At 37.3% G+C, this 22271-nt stretch overlaps 4 protein-coding genes and 1 pseudogene across 9 annotated transcripts in view; all 5 read right to left on the bottom strand.

Annotated features, from left to right (window-relative positions):
• The window catches only part of LOC131317703 (sodium/hydrogen exchanger 1-like), a 67843-nt gene that overhangs the window by 1355 nt on the left and 44217 nt on the right, over positions 1 to 22271 (bottom strand). For 2 of the 3 annotated variants that reach the window (XR_009197379.1, XM_058347273.1), the window contains exons 2-14: positions 4744 to 5077; positions 4509 to 4627; positions 3906 to 4003; positions 2776 to 2835; positions 2632 to 2678; positions 2353 to 2547; positions 2183 to 2229; positions 1788 to 1854; positions 1580 to 1680; positions 1399 to 1500; positions 1172 to 1310; positions 1015 to 1077; positions 539 to 622 (exon numbers count right to left, since the gene is read on the bottom strand). Coding sequence is in view for 2 of the 3 variants with exons in the window: in XM_058347273.1 (XP_058203256.1) it covers positions 539 to 622; positions 1015 to 1077; positions 1172 to 1310; positions 1399 to 1500; positions 1580 to 1680; positions 1788 to 1854; positions 2183 to 2229; positions 2353 to 2547; positions 2632 to 2678; positions 2776 to 2835; positions 3906 to 4003; positions 4509 to 4627; positions 4744 to 4917 (1296 nt within the window). In the remaining variant the exon portion in view is untranslated. Of the gene's footprint in view, positions 1 to 538; positions 623 to 1014; positions 1078 to 1171; positions 1311 to 1398; positions 1501 to 1579; positions 1681 to 1787; positions 1855 to 2182; positions 2230 to 2352; positions 2548 to 2631; positions 2679 to 2775; positions 2836 to 3905; positions 4004 to 4508; positions 4628 to 4743; positions 5078 to 6511; positions 6781 to 22271 lie in introns of those variants that run through there. The other variant, XM_058347274.1, reaches the window with a different exon arrangement.
• The window catches only part of LOC131317710 (sodium/hydrogen exchanger 2-like), a 66026-nt pseudogene that overhangs the window by 838 nt on the left and 42917 nt on the right, over positions 1 to 22271 (bottom strand).
• Positions 9396 to 10741, bottom strand: LOC131317714 (early light-induced protein 1, chloroplastic-like). 2 transcript variants are annotated; one of them, XM_058347296.1, is made up of 3 exons: positions 10494 to 10741; positions 10205 to 10276; positions 9396 to 10080 (listed from the first exon to the last, which is right to left on the bottom strand). In XM_058347296.1, exons 1-3 carry the CDS (start codon positions 10641 to 10643, stop codon positions 9736 to 9738), a joined length of 567 nt encoding a protein of 188 aa, XP_058203279.1. In that variant the 5' UTR covers positions 10644 to 10741; the 3' UTR covers positions 9396 to 9735. The 2 variants fall into 2 exon arrangements, with proteins under 2 accessions (XP_058203279.1, XP_058203280.1); XM_058347297.1 differs by having other exon boundaries at positions 10205 to 10264; positions 10494 to 10739.
• On the bottom strand, positions 13293 to 14349 carry LOC131317713 (early light-induced protein 1, chloroplastic-like). Its single transcript, XM_058347295.1, has 3 exons — positions 14197 to 14349; positions 13894 to 13980; positions 13293 to 13810 (listed from the first exon to the last, which is right to left on the bottom strand). The coding sequence occupies exons 1-3, from the start codon at positions 14341 to 14343 to the stop codon at positions 13448 to 13450; spliced, it is 597 nt and encodes a 198-aa protein (XP_058203278.1). The 5' UTR covers positions 14344 to 14349; the 3' UTR covers positions 13293 to 13447.
• LOC131317705 (perakine reductase-like) lies at positions 17556 to 21901 on the bottom strand. 3 transcript variants are annotated; one of them, XM_058347278.1, is made up of 8 exons: positions 21750 to 21901; positions 21435 to 21544; positions 20639 to 20809; positions 19890 to 20096; positions 19464 to 19636; positions 19218 to 19314; positions 18664 to 18817; positions 17556 to 17920 (listed from the first exon to the last, which is right to left on the bottom strand). In XM_058347278.1, the coding sequence occupies exons 2-8, from the start codon at positions 21495 to 21497 to the stop codon at positions 17742 to 17744; spliced, it is 1044 nt and encodes a 347-aa protein (XP_058203261.1). In that variant the 5' UTR covers positions 21498 to 21544; positions 21750 to 21901; the 3' UTR covers positions 17556 to 17741. The 3 variants fall into 3 exon arrangements, with proteins under 3 accessions (XP_058203261.1, XP_058203260.1, XP_058203262.1); XM_058347277.1 differs by having other exon boundaries at positions 21736 to 21892; XM_058347279.1 differs by lacking the exons at positions 20639 to 20809; positions 21435 to 21544; positions 21750 to 21901 and adding an exon at positions 20208 to 20362.

Genomic DNA, 22271 nt, shown 5'->3' with positions numbered 1-22271 from the left:
GCGCAAATGATGGTAGGGAGGAAAAACTATTAGCTATCTAGGTGTTTATCGTGAAAACATGATAGGATTTTGAAATTATTACCCTTAAATTTGCTTGCCAAAGGTTCGTATTCAATATGGGTAAGGTCAGACTACCCAAATGATTACAGAATATATGTCCTCAGGCTAAATCCTTACAAATTTATTGTGCTGTTCCACATTTAGTTTAATTTTGAAGCCAAAGGAAATGTGAGAGACAATGCAAATGGAATTCTATGACCCACACATTTTGCATTTGAGGCAAGTTTTGAACAATCATAGTAACATGGTAACAGCACTAGAATATTGACCTGTGTTTGGTCATCAGATTAGGAGAGAGATCTATGGAGGGATTTTCACTGTCCCTTCTTTCCCCACTACTCCAATATCAAACGCAGCCTTAAAATTCTCTTGGGCTCTTTCTAACATGATTTGTTTAAGGTCCAGCCCTTCATTATGGCAGACAAGTCATACTACAGGTTGCCTTCCATGGCTGTAACTAGACGTAAAGATATCTTACCACTGTGCTGAACAAAACAACCGTGATGGTACTTGTGATCATGAATGCATTCCCACGTAACTGGGTATGGCCTCCCCTTGTAAACTGCATGCATGAAAAGTTTGAACAGATTATATGATAATTACACAAAAAGGGGCTTGAAATCCCTGCAAAACAAAGACAGGCATGAACAAATCCCAAGAACCACATATGACATTGATACACATGCACATATGTTTTCCAAAAAGCCAAAAAAAAAGAAAAAACAGATTTATTTGATGGAACAGTTTTTGAAACTTGTTTGTTATAATTTTTTAAGAATACTAATTTTTTTTTTAGAAAACCATGAAAGAACACATTTTCAAATGTTGAAAAGCCTTTCCGGTAAAGATGAATTAGACATGAAGATTCAGTCTTTTTATTTTCAAGTAAAGTTTTGAAAAAAAATCTGCAAAACTCATTCTGAAAAAATAGAAAGAACGGAGCATACAAGTTACCTGATTATACGCGAGGGCCATAGAAACAGCACCTCTCATAAGACCTGCCCACCAAATGGTAACCTGGAAAATTGAGGGTAAAAGTTAAGAAGGATGCTTACTAACAGCAAATAATTAAACGAAATCAAAATACGTAAAAAGAATGACAAGGTTATACTTGCTGCTTTATGCCAATTTTCTCATACGGCGTCTTCCTGGTCAAATTGGATATAAACGATAATGGGAAAACGAAGGCTGCTCTTCCAATCAAAACCAGTCCCATCAGTATTGAGCTCACCACAATTGACGTACCAGGGCTGCAAAGAATATGGTACTGTAAGATAAGCATATGTAAATTTCCTTATTCATAATGATGACAAATTATCTTTTGCATACAAACCATACCTGTCGCTTACGAATCTCCACTTTTCAATGTCCAATGCATCCATACCAACATAAAGAAAGATAAATATCTCACAAACAAATGACAATGTTGCAAAAGCATGCCTGCAAACATGTTCAAAAGCAACAAAAAATTTAGACACCAAGCCAAAAAAGGAACAAAAGGAAATAGCAATAATCATACTTGGTTGTAACTCTTGAACTCTCGGTGACATTATGCCAGGTGTAATGGGACATCACAATTCCGCAAAAGAAAACAGTAAGAATGGCACTTAAATAGAATAACTGCAAGATAAAACTTTCAAGGTTACGACACTGAACATACACAAAACTGGAAAACAAAAACAATGACGAAAGAAATAGCAGATAGGTGCAAGCTTGAGAAATCTTACTTCAGCGAGCATATACGAAAGGTAAGCCATGAGCATCATAAGTGCAACCTCACGATCAGTAGAGTGTCTAGAATGGAATGAGAAGTGTAAGTAGCAGCCCTACTAAATGATAAAAAGCTAATCACACTGATTCCATCCCCAATATTGCAGCCAACATGACCACAATCCTATACTAGTAATGTTGTGCTAACATATTAGGTGCAGAAGCAGAGATAACTGGAGATCTTAATCACCTGCAACTGCACCATTTCTATAGCCCGCATTGGTGAATTGTACCTGTTATTGTCACTCAATTGACCAGACTTTTGTTTTCTCACAAGCTAGCCTACCAAAAAATTTGTGGTTGAATAAGTGACATAAGGGAGATTAACCACCATGACATTCATTTTACAAACCTGCCAAAATAAAGCTTTTTGATGATGTATGCACTAAGCAATCCAGCCTGCAAGTAAAATTGTAGAAAATAAAACGCCGTAAAACACACTGCCAAAAGAAAACGAGAGAGAGAGAGAGAGAGAGAGAGAGAGAGAGAGAGAGAGAGAGAGAGAGAGAGAGAGAGACTCACTACAACTCCCAACACAGTGCTTGACAAAAGCAGATATAAGAAATTGCCGACAAACTGCAAAACTATGCTTGTTTTGATATGAGATACATCAAAGCTCTGAATTGCATTGAAAAGCACAACTGATGTTGCATCATTCACAACCCCTTCCCCGAAAACTAGACTGTATAGAAGAGGCGTCTCATCCTGATTCAGCACCTGCAACATTGGGTGGGATGTGTGAAGTATTGACAAGTATTTTTATCTTGAGAAAAGATGACAGCACAGAAAAGGTATCTATACCTGCAATGTGCAAACAGAATCTGTTGCGGAAAATATAGCTCCAATTGCTGCAGAAATTGAGTAGAATAAGAGAGTATGAATATAAGTTGCATGAGGGTAGCATATAGTGGGAAAAAAATGAGTAAAACAAAAAGGTAGTAGTACCAAAATAATCTGCTATCTCGAGGCTACCAATATTCATGTTCTTGAAGAAGTTCATAGCTCCTGGACCAAAAGAGGAAAAAAAAAAAAAAAACAGATAACCACACATGAATGAATGTGCAACCATGAAGCACAATGAAACTAGATCGTCCTCCCCATCTCTTTTCCTGCTATATTAAGTGACAGAACACGGAAGGAAAAGGAGAATGTGTATTAACTAAACAAGAGGTTGTGTGGACCTGTTTTGGCACGGGTACAGCCAATGATGAAGTGAATCCAAATCCTTCAGACAAAGTGTACTCTTCTAGTTATCAGTGCACCAACTAATCTACTAAAGTTTGCAACTCTCTTCCCTGATAGCGCTCTAGTCTACTATTTGTGACATATTTGGGTGTTTGGATACCTATTTTTTATTTTTACCTTTTCTACTTTTCGGTGTTTGGGAGACTTTGGCCATAACACATTCCATGAAAATGCATTTGTGGTTTTTGATGTTTGAGAACAAAAGGCAAAAGTAGGAGTAGAAGAGCTTTTTTACTTCTCATGTTTTCACTTTTCTCATTTTGGTTAATATAAAAACCTATGAAATGCATTCTGCACATATCTCCCAAACACTTTACATGTTCAATAATACATTCTGACCATAATTCAAAAAGCCAAAATACGAAAAGCAAAACGCAAAGAGTAAAAAAATGGGGCTCCCAAACGCCTCCTAAATGAGAAGGTAGGCTGCTGGCTGTTGAGGGTATTTCCCCTTGGAACATGAAACATATCTACACATCAATAGGCTCGGGTGTACCTGGGCATCACACAAATTGTACTATAGCATCTTGTACATTTCTCTCTAAGTCTCTTCATCCAACCGTCCTATAGGATGGAAAAACCATGAGCATCAACTCAAGTGCTTAATAGTACAGCATCTTGCCTTTTGTTTCAACTTCCAATACAGGGCACCCAGCCAATGACTAGGGAAAGGAGTTAGAGCAATTACTATGAGGGATGCGGGCGGTATTCCTCAGAAGAGATGATATATTGCCCGGTGAATGTTAAAAAAAAATGCAGTTTCATGTTCTACTTCTTCTACAAACCCACACAAATAATAAGCAGAAATGATTGCAGATACAAGAGCTTACCAAATGAAATGATGACAAAGGATATCAGAGTACCAATTGCACCAAACAGGGTGATAGTCATGAAGTTACGAAAAAATTGCTTCTTCTTTACCTGGAACCTGATGCATTATAATTCAAGAAAAAGGAAAAATGACCAGTAAGAGTCATGAATGTGGTATTCGTATAAAAATTCTGGCAACATTTCTAGTCCCCCAAAAGAGAAAAGTGAAGCAAGGAAACTGAAATAACAATAGGAGACGTAGACACATCAAGGTAAGAGAAATTAGTATTCATCCAAATTGCCAATTGTGTAGGATATTGCAGTTAGTTCAATTCTTTTGGGGAAACCAATATTATACAATTTATTACATATTGACATTTACCAACAGTTTTGCTACATAGATGCCAAGATCAAATTACTGTCACATCTGATGTAGAAACAAGAATCTGCGGACATTCACAAATATAAGCGTCATTTAAAATGTGACTTGTGTGGTTGTGTGAGTGCACACACTATCTCAACCATTAGTACAATTTTACTTGGTTGATTTGGTAGAAGACCATCACAAGAACTCAGATTCAGTTTCACTTGGAGAAAGAAAATAAATGAAAGTAAGAAAATACCCTGCGTTAAAGATGATAGGTGGAAGAAGGTATATAAAGAAAAGATCTTCACTGAAAACTAAAAGATGTGAATTTGTTCCTCCGCTGGTTAGAAGAATAACAATTCCAGTGCAGAGTCCCTGCCGCCATCAACACACATAAAGTTAAATTAGTTTCAATGTATTATTTGCCATTATGAACTACAAATATAAACATGCACATATCCATTTAAACTTAAGGCTAAACTTAAACTCACAATTAATAGGGCTGTAATGGACTCATTCATCCAACGGTTCTCCTCCAACAGATGCCCGAGCACAATACACGTACATAGAAGCGCCACAAATAAGTTTATTGAGACTACCGAAGCATGATCAGAAGTAGATACCATGTCTATCTTCGATAATAAATAACCTAAGCCAAACCCCATCTCAGACACTTAAATAATCACAACAGAAGATCTATCTAATCAAATGACTGAACTGTTTTCTTCCCAAAGATGCCAAGAACAAGATCAACTGCCCTCCAACCTTGGACTGTCAACTTTTGCCGGTCCAGGGACAATGTCTGGTCTCAGAAACCAAACAATACTGCAAAAAGACATAGCATACATATCAGATCAGCCTTTTATAGCAAGCTAACTAAATAAACGTATATTGAAACTGAACGAGTAAGACCTAAACTGTTGGATCACCAACTTATTTAAAAGCTTACGCCGTTACAGTAGAGGGGTGCCTTTAAAATCAATACAGACAACATGACAGGTCATGTGTCTTCTCCATAAGCAGACCAAACATGTGCAAGTACTATAGTACTTCTGTAGGTAGCGAGATTTGGAAAATCTATTGACTACTCAGATACCTTTTAAATTTTTTATCACCACGTAAACTAAGAGCTCGATTTGATTGACACAGCAAATAACGCTGTATACCTTTTGTGGTAATTCAGTTACAAAAACTAAAGCTCGTTAGACTTCCCCAAAAGGTGCACTAGAGATCACTGCGACCAAACCAACTGCTTTTGCCATATGAGGATACACGTGACTACTTAGATACCATAATCCCACCACAAAACTACTCCTCTCATAACCGAGAGGAAGTAGGTCAAAATCTAACGTGTCCTTGTACGATTTAAGCGTTTAGTTTTCTCCACAAGCCTTCTATATTTCCACACTACACAAGGAAGTGTTACTTGTCTTCTCCCCTATACCTAAATACTCCGTCGTAAAGTAATCACTCCCTCTAACAATTTACAACTAAAGGCCTTAAATGAGTTGATAGTCCACAATACAATAGTAAGCTACCACCAGATTTACCTAGGAATCATAGCTCAATATTCTCAAAAGTCCACAGATTTATACATAGACATATTCACACATATAAACTCGCCTGCAGATATCTATGACTACTACAAAGGGAACGTCCCTCTGTGGTGGTTAATACTTTTAATTTCCTACACAAACTGTCTAACTTTCTTCTGCCCGTTTTATACTCTCATACCTCAGATTTCATTACGAATTAATCTCAATTGAAGATTGCTATTTTTTTATACAATTTGCACACACAACACTAGGGGTGTAAACAAGCCGAGCCGAGCTTCGTAGTGTTCGAGCTCGGCTTATTTACTAAACCAGCCGAGCCTGCTAATTTACTTAACAAACCTCTCTAAATGAGCCAAGCCTATACAAACGAGCCCAGCTTTTGCAGGCAAAGCCGAGCCACGAGCGGCTCCTGAGAAACTTGGTTCGTTTGCAGCCCTACCCAACACGTGTGCCCGGGCGTCTTGTATATAGTATATGCACCTAAATGAATTTTTCAGAAGTTTGTTTCTTTTTTTTAACTCATTTGTATTTTTAATTAACCCTGAATTTCTTGTAATTTCAATTGTAATTAAAAATACAAATGAGATTATACTATTACGAGATCGGCATAGCTCAATGTTTTCTCGCAAGTCCAATTACACATGTATAGAACTATACGTGCATAGAAACCTATATACTCCATAACAGCGTAGTGACAGCTTACCAGAAGAGATTCAATTATGAATCAGTAACACGATCCAAGTAGATCTCGCGTTCGAATAACAGAGTCGAACCGTGGGCGATCGCGAAAGCGATTAGCTCTCAATTGAGTGAATTTGTTGGTGAAATTGGTGAATGAACTGAAAAATCTTAACTCTCGAAATAGAGAGAGAGAGAGAGAGAGAGAGAGAGAGAGAGAGAGAGAGAGAGAATACGTAAAGGACAGGCGGGAAGTGACCGCGAAAGAACTCATTGAAGTTAATCTGGTGGGGTTTATTATAGAAGAAGAAGAAGACAAACCCAACAAAAATGAGCTTCAATCAAGCTAATGTCAAGTAGTAGTAGGAAATTACTCTACTACTACTAGTAGTAGTTTCGTCTTTTGTTAATGGATTTGGCTCAACAAGGGACTTTTTTTTTTTTTTTTTTTGTCTTTATATAAATTTTTTTCGTATTTGATAATTTTGCGTCAAATTTTTGTGACTTATTTTGATTCGTCTCGTCACAAGAATCGGAAAAGTAAATTAAAATTTGATCGAAATTCGTAATTTTTTCGTGACTTATTTTCGTCTATAGTAAAAAAAAGTGTGTGTTTCGATCATAATTTTGACTAGACGAATCGTCTTTATTTTTTGGATTCATCTTGATTAGACGAATCAATAAGACACAAAAGTTTAACGCAAAACAGACAAATGCAAAAAAAAAAAAAAATTGAATAAAGACGAAAAAATAAGTCCCTTCGCTTTTTAATCCAAATTCAGACCACAGGCTGACCATTGATTTAGATCCTCAATTAAAAAGAAGAAAGAAACTTATTCACGGCAAGTTATTCAAATTAAAGGTAATAGATATTGAGCTCCGCACAATTTTAACCGTCTAAAAGTATTCTAGAACAATCGATTGTTTTTAAGAGATTGAACGACGTAAACTTTATTCACGGCTCATCCATGAATACCAGTAGGAGTAAGATTTAAGAAACCCAGATAGTATTTGCTCCTACTAGAAAACTCTGTTGAAAGTTCTGAAGTGTTTGTGGTGGAGAAAGCTAGCACCTTTCTTCCAACTGCTCCTATTCTTTATGTGTGGGGTACCAGAATACTGTATACGTGGATGTGATCAAACAGGAGGGATTATTTATTGCCGGAACCACTTCACGGCGCTCCAAGACTCTTTTCACCATGTTTTATTGTGGGATTCTTCTGCTTAGTTTCAAGCCTCATAAAAATATATGGTAGAGAGAAGACACAGGGCACCACTTTGCGTGTGGCGGTGTTCCAAACGCTTTTTCCATCATGGCTTCAAAAAAACCAATACGACATCAAAAACAAACAATCATTCTATCTCCACACTCAAACACATATAGTATATGTGAACTCCATCCCTATTGTGAATGAGAATGTATAAATGGACGTGTAAGCAGGTATGGAGCTAGAATTTTCAAAAAACAAAACAGCGATACAGGTGGTGGGGCCGGGGGTAATGAAAATTGGCACAAGGTCGGCTTGGTCCTATAGACCCACTTTTCCTTTTGCTTGTCCTTGTCTAAATTAATGTGCTATGCGTTATTTTAATGCGAGGTGTCTTGACCAATTTGTATACGTCTCACCAGCCTATCCATTTCACATGTTTGCTCGCGGTGGCTCTAAGATTATAGCTTGAGGAGTTGAAAAAAAAAAAATTAAACGTAGGGTTGTTAACTCAGCTAAGGGTATCCACAATACTATAATAAAAAATTAATAACTAAAAGTTGGCATATCAGCTTTTGATTATGTATTTAAGAGATTGTTAAGATTAGCAATGTAGATGTCTACAATGGCATAATCAAAATTGAATAATGAAAATTTGTCATATCATCTTTTCAAACGAAAAACTGTGAACAGTAGAAAATAGTTTTGAAACTAGTAACAACTATTTACTAGAAATAGAAAATAGTTTTTGAAACTTTTTTTTTGAAAAATAGTTTTTAAATAACTATTTAAAAATATATATTTTTTGAGTAAAATGTTTTTTTCCCCTAAAAATTGTTGAGAGAGAGAGAGAGAGAGAGAGAGAGAGAGAGAGAGAGAGAGAGAGAGAGAGAGAGAGAGAGAGAGAGAGAGAGAGAGAGAGAGAGAGAACATTTTTTTTTTTATAATAATTGGTGTATTTGATTAAGAATATGTAGAGTTCATTAAATTTGTTTATTGTCAAAAGGTTGTTATTTTTGGTTATCCAAAGTTCAAAAATTGATTATTTCTAAGGTACTCTATAAAAGTGCTAAAACATGAGATTGTCCTCTGCATATTAACTCGCCCCAACTCCAATATTTATTACAGATTTCTTTTGATAAGTTAAAGGAAAATGCTAACCTCCGCCCATTAGGTGTAGAATAATGGGTAAAAGTGCATTGATATCCGAAAAAAATATATTCCAACTTATTTTTCATTACATACTTATTATCCTCCGTCTAGTGGGTGGAGGTTAGTAAAACCGTGAACTAACCGTATACTAAACATGATAAAAAAACTAAACGTGTTGGATGTACCCTTTTTTCTTTTTCTCTTTCTTTTGGCTCTCTCTATGTTTCAAGTTTCTCTCTTGTATATAGAGTTTGACCACCTCGACGTACCCTTCGTCGAGTTCTAATAAAATCGTGTCTTGCCTATCCAAAAAGAAAAACTAAACATGATAGAAATCGCAGTCTCTCTTGAATTTTTGTTATTGTTGGTGCCTTTGTTTGTTCCATTTTTCGCAAGCTCTCAATACTATACTTGCTCCCTACTTTCCAAAAGACATTAATTCTTACAACTCCTAGTCATTGGTGTAAATGTCAATGCTGGTTTGCCAATTCGTGGAAGCAAAACATAGCATGTTATGGTTGAAGGGGAAGAATTTCCCACTGCGCGGAATTTTTCTAAATGATCCAATAGGTACGTAATTAATTCATCAAAGCCATCCAATTACCCAATTAACTTGTTATGTTTATATTTCTGTTCACTTAACATCCTAGTGTATGTATCCGAAGCCTTTTCATATCAAGAATCACTCTCTGAACAGGATGCAAGTTTTCCATTACTCGAGTCCTTTCAATTGCGTTCTCTATGCCGAAAATCCTTATGCCAAGGTGTTTTTCGGCCGTTGAATTAAAAACATTAAAAAAAAAAGATCCCACAAACCTAACGGCCAAAAAACCTCTGGCACATGAATTTTCGGGACAGAGGAAGTCCAACCCCATACAAATTAGACCACCTACACAAGGGCTCCACCTTTAACATACTCGGTGAGGGCCAATCCAACCAAACCCAGCATAGCAACTCTCCCGTTCCACAGCTCAGCATCAGAGCTCATGAACCCCTTTGACTTCGACTCCACAGTCACCCCGCTCAACAGGGGTACCAATGATGCTACGGATAACAAAACGGTTGTGTATAGAAACCACGGGATCCCACCGTCGGATATCTGGGCAAACACATCCTCGCCCTTGAATAGCTCCACGGCTATTGCCGTCACGAACCCTGTCATGGCTAGCCTGCCGTTGATCCTCTCCGGCGCCGGCCCACTGAATGCTAGCACGTCGAAGAAATCGGTGCTGACCTGCCATGGTTAATTAAGGAAATGTCTTAGAATTCTCTTTTTAATTACCTTCAAATATTTATCCCTTGAATATGTAAATAAAAATCAAGACAATATTGCTACAACAACGGCTAGTTTAATGTACCTTGGCCTTTGGAGGAGGGGGTGACGACGGCGATGCAGTGGCGACTGGTCCCACTTCCTCCTTCTGACCATCCTGCTGTGTCAAACAAAAAAACGGTGATTACGCAATCACCCGACTGATCATAATATGAAATCACGGGGTCTTGTTCGTTTGGAGGACTCATAATTCCTGACACAACCTTCAATAATTTTTCTCTTTGTATCTCTTCACACTCATTACTCTTAAAATTTTTACTCAAAACCCAAAACGAATAGGGTCTAAAACATCAAACCAACGAGTTTCGACTTACCTCGGCCATGCAGCGCACGACCACGCTAGAATTCCTCTGTTGGCGCGGCATGTAGCAGCGAGGAGTCATCCGACTTGAATCCAACCCTTTGGCGACGCCTGTCGTCACCAGGCTCACCAGAATTGACTGCATTGCCGATGACGTGGCCATTTGAGTGTTGTGAAGTGGACTATGGAATAAATTTGGAGCTCCAAAGGGAATGGCAATGGGTATGAAGGAAACTTGCTACAATTTGAGTTAATGAGAGAAAGAAGTGAGTGTGGAGATAGTTATATGGTGGAACGAGAGGGAACAAATTGGTGGATATTTTTGGTTCCACGTCATCGATTTTGGACCCCAAAACCAAAAGGACGGGTCCGATCTTTTCTGTAGACTCTTTAATTTTCAATAATAATCAACAACGGTCTTGTTCAGAAGGCTTACAATTTATTAAATAGTAAAGAAAATTCTAACCCTAATTGATTCGCCTCAAACTGGAAATTGAGTCAATTAATGACGAAAATTACCAAAAACGGAAAAATTCAGCATAATAGCAAACCGAAAAATAGAGGAAATTCTAAGACTTCTCCCAAAAGAACGGCTTAATTCGAATTCTCCTTGCCCAAGTTATAAGCAAGTCAAATCTTTCCTTAATACAGCAAATTTGGGCTTTCAGGACCGTAAACTGCTAAAAAACAAACGGCACATGGCCTTTGACCGTTGAACAGTTTCGGATCGAACCCATATTGGGCCGTCACTTAACTCCATAGTCGCGTATTTACGATTTTGCCATCCTAAACTTAAAATGCCTAAGATACTCCTCTACTATGACATCTGCATCAAAAAATCTCTCGTCACATAGCCACGTAAATTTTTCGTACAAAAGATTCTGACTCTGTCTCAAAAGGACGTGGCTTGTGCATTAACGGGGAATTCAAATTTGTCGTTGTAAGGTGGTGTTCCAACTCCAAAAAAAGAAGGTTTTGGAAAAAGGAAGGTAATTTCAAGCTCAAAAATTATATGTTTATGCAAATAATTTTTCTATCAATATGGATCTTGTTTGATAGATTTCATTGAAATCTTTTATACGGTGCAAGAAAAATCAAAAAATTATTTTTCATTTTATTATATTTTAGTTTAAAAATTGAAGAAAAAGGACTTTTTAAAAAGGAAGGTTAGTTGGAACGGGGCCTAAAGGCCATGGGGTTTTGGTTTTATGTGGAGGTTGGAGGTGGGCAATGCCACGTTTTACCAAGCAGAATTGGATACGTACGTAATTGCTGTAAAATCATGATCGCGACCTAACCCGTGATACTGCTGTCGCGCGTTGAACCATCAGAAGCTCACTGGATTCCCCGCGAACGTTGTACCCCAAATGCACGACTCACTCTCCGCTGATCCAGAATGTTCTCCTGTAATACTCCTAATCCCTAGTTGTAATGAATAGTATTAATCCGGGATCGATGAACACATTTTCGAAAAGCATTTGTTAATTTTGTTTTTTAAATAACCGGATGTCCGGGCCAATTCGCATGCATCTCATCTAATTTATGGACCTTTAAATTAATGATTGGGCAATTAAACCCTCTAATGTCCCTCAAGATTTGGAATATTGTTTGGATTTTGTGAAATTTGAATATACGACCTCATGGAAGATAAGCACTTATTACTTTCACATGTTCATCTGGCCAGATCCATTGGAATTAATTTGCATTTAATAATTGTTCAAAGATACCAGAGATTATTTGATGCCGCCAAGCATGACTCAACATATTCGTAAGGGTGTGTGAGCTTCACCTTCCTAGTGTGTAAATCCCATACAGTTGTATGTGAGTTTAATGTGGGTACGTGGGTTCATCTCATTTTCATACTTTATCCCACCATACTTTTTTGGATATTATCTTGAGTTCATTCAAGTGCAACATTTATAGTCCAAATCATTTTCCTTTTTTTTTTTTTCCAAAGTTTAGGATAGATTTTATTAATCACTCTCACAGCATCTATCTTTGGCCACAACATGCGCCGCCGAATTGCTAATCATTTATCTTATAGACCCCTTCAAAAAAAATGTCTGTAATAAGATAAATTTGATAGAATATTGATAATTAAGCCCGCGACAAGTTGTATTTTATTATGTAAACTTAAATAGTTATAAAATTTTGAATACATTTCTTGTGCATTTGTCAGAATCAAATACAACTTTTTCATCTCCCGATCAATATGTGATTTAAAACCATTTTTTGCTTGTAAGTTATGAGCTGAACAATTTGAAGCATAGGTTGATTGCATATATTGGAAACCTGTTATTTTCGGGGAGTGATTTTGGCACTCATATTTTCTCTAACTACACTCCCTTCTGTGTCTCTATTAGGTGATGGAGATAGACAAAAAAAGGGAGTGCTGTTAGAAAAAAAATAAGAGTGCCGAAATCACTTCCCTTTTTCTCTTGGTAGAAGTTAAGAGAGAAATGGTTGAATCATGACCGTGGAATGAATTCACGATATAAGAGTTTGAACAATATAAAGGGATGGAGTATGAAGAGGTAGACAAATTTGATACTGTAGTAGTCATGCATGTTCTAGGCATATTGATGTTTTTTATTGTACGATATTTTACTAATTTTGCAAAAATATAAATTTCGTTGATTAAAAGTAATAATTTGAAGTTTAAAATCTCTTTTCTGTCAAATAGATAGCCATCCTCTTTATGCTCCACATTAATGTACAATGATGTTATTTTTTTTAATTCATATGTGACACGAATTACTACTCTAATCGATCGGAAAAAAAGTAGAGATTATGCACAATTTAGACACTAGTATCATCCAAAATTTTAATGCATTTAAAAGCCGCAATGATTCATTATCAAAACATTACTAATGACTACAACTTTACAAAATTCAACATGTTTTTGGTGGGTCCAACTACAAATGTGACACCACCTTGATAATTCTGAATTTCCATCGAAACAAGGACCTACACAATTAGGGCCCCACCCTTGACAAACTCGGTGAAGGCCAATGCAACCAAACCCAGCATAGCAAATCTCCCGTTCCACATCTCAGCATTGGAGCTCCAGAATGGCTTCGACTTCGACTCCATGGTCACTCCACTAAACAGAGGGATCAAAAACGCTGCGGACAACACACCGGTGATCAGCAGGAACCACGGGAGCAGGAACCACGGGATCCCGCCGTTGGATATCTGGGTGAACAGGTCCTCACCCTTGGATAGTTCCACGGCGATTGCGGCCATGAAGCCGATCATGGCGAGCCTGCCGTTGATTCTCTCCGGCGCCGGCCCACTGAATGCGAGCACGTCGAAGAAATCGGTGCTGACCTGTCGTGGTTAATGAAATGTTTTTAGAAAGCCTACAAGTACAAAATCACAGGGAATTCTAAACAATGGCTGGTTAAATATACCTTAGCCTTCGGGGGAAGTGGAGGAATTGGCAGGGGTGACGGAGTTGATGGAGTGGCCGTGGGTGCCGCTTCCTCCTTCTGACCATCCTGCTATGTCATACAATCAAATGGTGATCTCGGGTGGGCAGCAGATATTCCGTAGCTTTATTTAGAATTTGATGTCATCATTCTTTATTTTTTTTAATCATTGTAAAGATTTTAAGAATTAATAAAAAAAAATTTGCCGTCCAAAAAAAAAAAAAAAACAATCAATTGGTGAACGTGCAATCTCGTGACTTGATAATGCAGACCAGTTGGACAAACCTCGGCCGTGCAGCGCACTGCAACGCTAGAACTCCTCCTCTGATGGGGCATACGGCAGTAAGGGCTCAACCGATTCGAACCCAACCCTTTCGCGACGCCCGCCACCGGGCTCACTAGAATGGACTGCATCACCGACGAAGTGGCCATTTGAACCAGCCCTATTTGGCGTAGGACTCATTTCATTTCAGGTCTCAAAAAAAATAATTCAAACCATAAATTATTTTTTAAATATTATTTTATGCATTCTTACATATATATATGTATGTATATATATATATGTATGTATATAGTCCGAATCTAGTCAGGGATTCCGGATTGGGCTCTGGTGCGGACTTCTTTCCTCAGCCGTTAGATTGCGTTTTGAATGGTCGAGATCCGCGGATAGTTTGTTTGCATGAACAAATTATCCGCGGATCCTGACTATTCAAAACACAATCCAATGCCTGAAAGCAAGGTCCGCACCAAAGCCCAAATCCGGGATCCCTAACTGGATCCGGACTCTCTCTCTCTCTCTCTCTCTCTCTCTCTCTCTCTCTCTCTATATATATATATATCAATCCGATATCCGTAAGAACCCCGTAAAACCATCAATCACCATGCCCATTTATTACGCACCAAACATGGACCAACTTGTGCCACAACGGCACCATCTTGTATGAGCGGTGGGTGGAGTGGTGAATTGCTGCGGCGGGGTAAACTTTTTGATTGTAGCAAGAGCATTTAATCAATAGTAGTAATTGTTTTATCATTTTATCGGATGGTAGGGTAATCTTGCGCGCATCTTAACTATTAGTTAAGGCCTTGAAGCTAACACCTCAAAGTTTGGAATATTTGGCCCATATAAATTCAACAATCATTCTACAACCACAAACACTTAAACAAACTCCTTCATATTCACATTAGGGCCCACACATATTACACCTCCAGTATGTGGGGGCCGCACCAAATAAAAGATGTGAGTGTGTGTAAGTGTTTGTGGTTGTATAATTATTGTAAATTCAAATATACAACCTCATAGAGAATAAACACTTATTAATTTGGCCAAACTCCTTTTATTTCGCATTTAATAATTGTTCCAGGACACGAGATAATTTTGATGCCGCCAAGTATGATTCAACACAATCATAATCATAGTTGTTAAAAATCTACGATACACGATACGTATCCCACTATGTATCCTCTTTGTATAGAAATCCTATGATGCAATCGCATATCCTACGATTTATACGAGTATTCTAATTCTGTACGCATCCTACGATTACTTATTCAGAAAAAGTTGGACTTTATTTCAAGAATCGGAACTCCAAATGCATTAATCTAAGCCGTTTGATTTAATCATGTCATCTTTCAAACCATTTGATGAAAATTCAACCTTAATGTAAGGCTTGTATAAAAAAAGAACCATACTTCGATTGTGTTTTGTCTGACTTTTCTTTTTCTAACAAAAGGAACATAAAGCCTTAATGTAATAAGCCTCAATTGAGAGACTTGAAATTTTGCATCTTAAATTTTTTTTTTTTTAAATGTAAAGCCTAGTTTGTTGGTGTTATTAGGCGTATCTACTTTTTTAATTGTATATTAATTATGATTAACGTTAAAGTGTAAACTAAATTTAGTATTTTGGCAAATTAAACTCCAATGGACAAAACCCAAATATGATAGATATTATCGAAAAAGATATAAATGTCTCGTTTTTAGAAACTCTCAAATATCTAGTTTTAGAAGCTCTAGAATATCGTTGTGAAATATTTAGAGTTTTTTTTTGTAAAAATTAGTCACATTTATAATTCTAGAATTACCTCAAAAGTTATGTTGTTTGAAAATATTTTTGTACTATCATGGTTAGGTCCAAAACAGAAACGAGCATTGTCCCCAGAACACAGAAAAAACCTGTCAATAGATTGCATTGTTGCATGTCAGTTTATTATGGGCGAGTTCATCTTCCGATTTTATCCCACCATACTACGAAGTGGAGATTCATCTTGGCTTCTTCTATACGATGGCGTTTGGTGAGTTCTGATCTATCCTGCTAAGCCACTCCCTGAAGCAGCAGAAAAAAATGCAAAGAAATTAAGTAAAAGAGAGTCTTTCGCCAGTGCTACACTTCTCATAATCGATTTCGTGAAGGCTCCGACTGGACTCCTCGTGATGGGTTATCTAAATGCCGGGCCCAATGGAATTGTTGACGAAAGAAAGAAACCTGCGGACGGTTCTCCCATAGCATTTTCACATCCAACCGCGAAACTGCTGGGGGTTAGGAACTGGAACCAGACTGCCAAACATGCTGACTCAAATTCGCTTTGAAGAAAGGAACCAAACCATGGTGCTAGACGGACCCGGATGTTATAGTTGATGACGGTTCGCTTGGGAGCCAAATTGTGCATTGTGATTGTGCATTTTTTCTACTTTTTTCGTTAGGGAGCTGTATTGTGAGAATAAATTTCCTTACAATGCATTATGCAAACTACACTTTAGAGGCACAATCTGAGAATCGGCCCTTGAGGAGTTTTTTTCATTCTCATTTTAGATTATCTTTCTAAATTCCTAATCTAGTTCGAGTATTATCCTTAAAATACCCGTTCATAATCTATTTTGAGCATTATCCTCACAAACACTACTCTGTTGCAAAATCTATTCTGTACATGACTTTCAAACACTCTATCCAATTCATAATTTGTTATAGCCACAATCCATAATCAATTAACTTAAAATCCAAAATGAAAAATGCAAAAATAATTAGGCTCGCAAATGGGACCTGAGTACATTCGAAGCGCAAGATTTATAATCCAAGAAGAGTATGTTTTCAAAAGATAAATTTGATCCGATATAGATAAGCCCGCAACCAAGCTGTATTTTGAAATGCAAACTATATTTATTGTGCATCGAATGAAATACAACTTGTTCATCTATTTGGTATCTGATAAAAACCATGTTTTCCTTTGTAAGTTGCGAGATCAACACTAGATGATGGTTTAAGACAAACCGTTATCAGATTGCTACTAAGAACCAATCAATCTTATATGCCCGTGGAACTGCGATATTACAAGCTTATGTTGTAAATGGAAACTCTAAGGAAACCGACCATGGCCACCAAATGGAAACTCTAAGGAAACCGACCACGGCCATTGGTGGCCGTACGTATCAGCTTCCCATTGTAAATGTAATGAATTGTTGATGTCTGTCTGCTTCTGAGGATTAGATAATCTCCTATATTGGTCGAAAATAGAAAGTTGGGCTACCTAAGAACTCTTACAAATTTTGAGAATGCATTGATTATGGATAAATCTGATATCTTATCGGAAAACAAACATAAACCTTATAATCGAAATCAACCAAATAAGAAGGTAACATGAAATATATCGCTTTAAAAATCAAAATTCTATACATATAAAACCCTCAGATAAAAGCAGCATTTGTTCGTTCCTCAGTACACATAGCATCTGAGGTAGATAAAATACACACATTCACAAGCAATTGATTTCTTTCAGTTATTAAGAGAACGACTCTTCCACCAGCATTCACAAGTACTACTTATAAACTGGAGTTTATGCTTTTGGTGGGGTATTTGCAGACCTATAAGAAAATGGAAGAAAGACCTGGACCTGCCTTTGTCCACCCACTTGATCAGTAGGAATTGCATCAGAAATTTCTTTCAAATCCTTGGTTGTAAGCTTCACTGTCAGAGATCCAATGTTGGCATCAAGGTTCTTAACTTTAGTTGTTCCTATAAAAACAAACACAGCCACAATTAGATAAATTTACGCCGAGAGGCCTTTGGCTTGACGGCATTAGGAGTGTCCTTAGGTGCCAGAAGAAAGGAGATTAGGAGTTCAACTCGTCTTCCAATGTGCTAATCTAGCTATTCTAACAATGCTAACATTCGAAGATAAAAAAAACATAACTTACTCGTCCAAAATTTCTGGTCAGGTATTGATCAATTCATTGCATATGAATTAGCATGTGTTAAAGATTCATAAAGTGGAACTAAAGGGAACCAGCTCATCTATAGTTCTTACAAGGGGAGGGGCTCAATCGTGCTGTTTGTTCGTTTGTGAGTCCTTCCTGAACTGACTTTGAAGATTGAAATTTGCTATCATTAGAGCTCGTTGAGAACATCAATTATGCCAATAGTAGAGTCGAGTTAATATTAATGAATACACGATCGTAATACATTTATCATGAAATAAACAGGTTTCAATCCAGTGTGCCAACTGTTGTTTTCAAATAATGAACAGTTTCGATAATCAACGTGATATGAGAATACGAGAAGGCCTGCAAATAGCCCCAGCAACATGGTCTAATCCCTAATAAGGACGTGGGAGAATCGGAACACGTACAGCGGCGTACTCAATACTTAGATACAGAAAGAATTTGGCTTCTCTTGAGGTTAGTCCAAAAACGTCGGAAAAATTACTGAAGATGAAATCTAAAGAGCACATAAGTTGATTGAGAGAGAGCTTGACATACCGGGGATCGGAACGACATCATTTCCTTGATGGAGAAGCCATGCCAAAGCTAGCTGAGCAGGGCTGCAGGCATGTTTTTCTGCCAAGTCTGCAAAATGAGCATAGAGAAATTTGTTTTTCTCTAAATTCTCCCCTGTGAACCTTGGATGCCAAGCCTGAGACAAACAATGTATATCTCAACCATGCAATCCTGTATGTCCATAACGACAACTCAGATGTATAACACCGAAGATATATTTTGAATTTTTAGAAACTATTCTTGCCCAATATCAAAACAATATGTGTTGTTAAAACAGAAAATTACATATGTGTCGGCAGGAGTTCGATGTGTTCAATCCCAAGTGCATTGTGTGGAATCACATGCATAGGACATTTCTGGCCCATCTGTGTCCTTGCACTGCAATCTTCCTAACATTGCATTTTTTTCCCTCCAAACATTACATTGTCTCCCAAATAAAAATCACAAGTGTTTTCAAACATCTCATTTTTTTTTTTCCCGAGATTAAAAAGAAGGAAATGAAAACAAAACCAAACCAGACAATGTTATTCATATACCAAAAAGCTTTCTGAAGGCAAGCTTTCCACAACTCCCTTCCCACCAAAGAACCCATGACCAAGAGGGCTATATGCCACTACCCCGATTCCAAGCTCCCTGTGGTTTTAAGGTCAAAAAGGTTGCAAATTGGTTCAGACTCATCCAACACTTAGCTATGTTCTTGACGTCTTTTTAAGTCTGAAATAACTTCTAGTCAGTAAGCGTTGATATTACAACAATATATAGTCCAATAATATCAAACTAACCTACACAATGGAAGTACATCCTCTTCAATTTCACGAGCCCACAGAGAATACTCCATTTGCACAGCAGTGATTGGATGGATAGCATGTGCTCTCCTTATTGTGTCTACACTGGCTTCCGATAATCCAATGTACTTTATTTTCCCCTCCTCCACTAGCTTCTTCAGCTCGCCCATCTTGCTTGCATCAATTCAAAACAAACAAGGTCAAATACGATTTATTGGAAATCTAGAATAGAAAAACTCTTCGGACACAACTGCACCGACAAAAATTCGGACATAAACGTGTTTGGAGGTCTCCAATCCCATTTGCATCATGTGAAACACATGCACATCAACGACTCTGAACACATTTATGTGCCGTTGCACTACTCATCTAGAATAGGGCTATTTTGATATATTTATAGGAATCATTTTATCTTATGCTTACAGTGTCCTCTATTGGCACAGAGGAGTCCACACGATGCTGGTAATAAAGATCAATATAGTCCACATCAAGCCATTTGAGACTTGCTTCACAGCATTGGCGCACATATTGAGGGGTACCATTGACCTCTACATGACTCATATCGGCGGACATGATAATTCCGAATTTCGTGGATATCTGAATTTGTTCTCGAGGCAGCTGCTTCAGTGCCTGAAAAGCAAAAAGATAGTTTTTATTATAGTTTCAGATCAAGGTGCAAGTTGAGATCTGCATATCTATATAATGACATACTCATGGCGACATCATCTGTTACAAACTTACATGAACCAATATATACGTGTCAGATGCGAATTTGAGTCTAATGTCAGATTCATCACTGTCTAATTCAACTTTGAACGTTGAAAAAAATACCTCAATAGAACCCATTGCATGGTATTTCATGCATAACTTGGTAATTTTAGGATTACCTAGTATGCTTTCCAAGGGGATGTCCAACTAATCTAGTGTCCAAAATTAAGTAATTAGATAAGTGTATGTAACATTGCCATACCATATCAATCACCTTTGACTTTTGACCCCAATTCCTTTTCTTTTCACTTTGAGTCCTTCCAAGTTACAAATCTTCATTTAATATCAATCAAGAAAATTAGACTAAAGGAAAACGGTACCTACAACTACAGTTCATTTCACATTTGTTATCATTTGCATTGTCAAGTTAGAACTATAAAAATGAGGAAAGAGAACTACTGTACCTTGCCGACCATTATCTCATTGTCACGATTTTGTCCGCAGATATCAGCTGTATCGAAGTAGGTGATACCCTTCTGAAATGCATCAATTATAAGGGAACATCCAGCTTCATGGGAGAGTGGAGCATTTAATATTCCAGAAAGTCCTCCGCATCCAAAGCCCAAAGTAGAAACCTGCAACACAAACGGGACAGCATCACATGGCTGAAATTGTATTATTTTCAACAGAGAAATCAATACCCGCTAAGGAAGCTACTTATTGCATTAACACTAAACTACCTTTGCTGTTCATATGATCTCTTAGATTGGAGATCCTAAGTCACATAATTCGCGGGCACGTGTGCGAGCGCAAGCGTAAAATGGTCTTTGGAAAACATCCCAAACTACTAGTATAATTCACGAGAACAAGTATTGAGAGCACAATCGCAGAGCAAGAATTGAGAGCATGAGCGGAGGGTATCTTGAAGGATTATGTGACTAAGGTTGGGCACTAGTAAGGTAAAGCTGAGAATTAAGATCTTGTGATTAGTCAAATGTACGTTTTTTTTCTTTTTCTTCTTCCTTTTCGTTTCTTTGTTTTTTTTTTTTTTTTGGCTTCAAATCTGAGTGGTTTGAGATCTTTTTAAACCAATGACAACTGGGTTTCAACTTAAACCCAGGTGGAAGACGGGATTTAAGACTTCAACTAATAAGATAACTGAAGTTCTGTTTCGTAGGGGAATTTGGACAAACACATGGCAGACAATTCACAATCAGAAGCAATTTCCATCCGCTATATACAGATTTCTGAGAATTTTACCTCCAAGCCTTGGCTGCCCAATTTCACTTTCGGGACTTGGATTTGGGAATTCTGCTGCTCCATTACTTCTCCACAAGAAACCTGCAGATCTTAGGTCGAAGAGATGTTCCCTGCGAAAAAGGAAATGGAAAGCAAGAGTACCTCTTAATTTACCAATGGCACAGGTAACCTGCCCTCCAAAAAAAATTACTTCAGGTTTCAGGTGCTATTAATTAAAATCATTAGGTTCAAAAAGTATTTTCAACATGATACTGATTTGATAACCATCAAATAAATTAGTACTCCGTAATAGCTACTCCACCTTGGAGCTCACACCTGCTTGATCTGGCGAGCAGGAGTTAAAGATGGTACGAGGTCTCTATTCACATTGTCAAACATGTAATCTGAAGCTGTTGACTTTGTGGCTTGTAGTGAAGACTGAAGAGGGAGTTCCCAACCCTCTGTTGGGTTTTTTAAAGTTGATTTTTTTTTCCCTTAAAAGTGGGTAAAAGTATTTTTTGTTTTAACTTTTTCTCGTTCGTCTTGTCAAAACAAATTTATAATTTATAAAGGTTTGGTGTAAAATTAACAAATCGAAAAAAAATTTGAATAAGACAAAACGTGCACTTTTTTAAAAAGTAGAAAAGTGTTACTAGTAGAACATCTACCAAGTACTTACTTCCATTTTTCAAATGAGTACTTATTTTTTAAATTATTAAAAGTAATGTATTATGAGAGAATGACATATCTTATAAAATATGAAATAAGTACTTAAAAAATAAAATGTGAAATACGTACTTAAAAAATAAGAATCTTTGCGGAACAGATCCTTAGTCTAGACTGCTTCTCAAGAATATA

The sequence above is a fragment of the Rhododendron vialii genome, chromosome 2a, assembly GCF_030253575.1.
Source record: "Rhododendron vialii isolate Sample 1 chromosome 2a, ASM3025357v1".
Taxonomy (NCBI): Eukaryota; Viridiplantae; Streptophyta; class Magnoliopsida; order Ericales; family Ericaceae; genus Rhododendron; species Rhododendron vialii.
Note: the sequence above shows the minus strand (reverse complement) of the source record. Positions and strands in the feature narration are given on the sequence as shown.

Excerpts from the sequence above, each read along its gene's own strand:
- LOC131317714 (XM_058347296.1), bottom strand. The coding sequence starts at position 10,643 with ATGGCCACGTCATCGGCAATGCAGTCAATTCTGGTGAGCCTGGTGACG. Across the intron at positions 10,277-10,493 it reads TCGTGCGCTGCATGGCCGAG|GATGGTCAGAAGGAGGAAGT; the intron begins GTAAGTCGAAAC and ends TTGACACAGCAG. Across the intron at positions 10,081-10,204 it reads CCCCTCCTCCAAAGGCCAAG|GTCAGCACCGATTTCTTCGA; the intron begins GTACATTAAACT and ends TAACCATGGCAG.
- LOC131317713 (XM_058347295.1), bottom strand. The coding sequence starts at position 14,343 with ATGGCCACTTCGTCGGTGATGCAGTCCATTCTAGTGAGCCCGGTGGCG. Across the intron at positions 13,981-14,196 it reads CAGTGCGCTGCACGGCCGAG|GATGGTCAGAAGGAGGAAGC; the intron begins GTTTGTCCAACT and ends ATGACATAGCAG. Across the intron at positions 13,811-13,893 it reads CACTTCCCCCGAAGGCTAAG|GTCAGCACCGATTTCTTCGA; the intron begins GTATATTTAACC and ends TAACCACGACAG.
- LOC131317705 (XM_058347278.1), bottom strand. The coding sequence starts at position 21,497 with ATGGAGCAGCAGAATTCCCAAATCCAAGTCCCGAAAGTGAAATTGGGC. Across the intron at positions 19,637-19,889 it reads CTGTGCCAATAGAGGACACT|ATGGGCGAGCTGAAGAAGCT; the intron begins GTAAGCATAAGA and ends GATGCAAGCAAG. Across the intron at positions 17,921-18,663 it reads TGATGTCGTTCCGATCCCCG|GAACAACTAAAGTTAAGAAC; the intron begins GTATGTCAAGCT and ends TTGTTTTTATAG.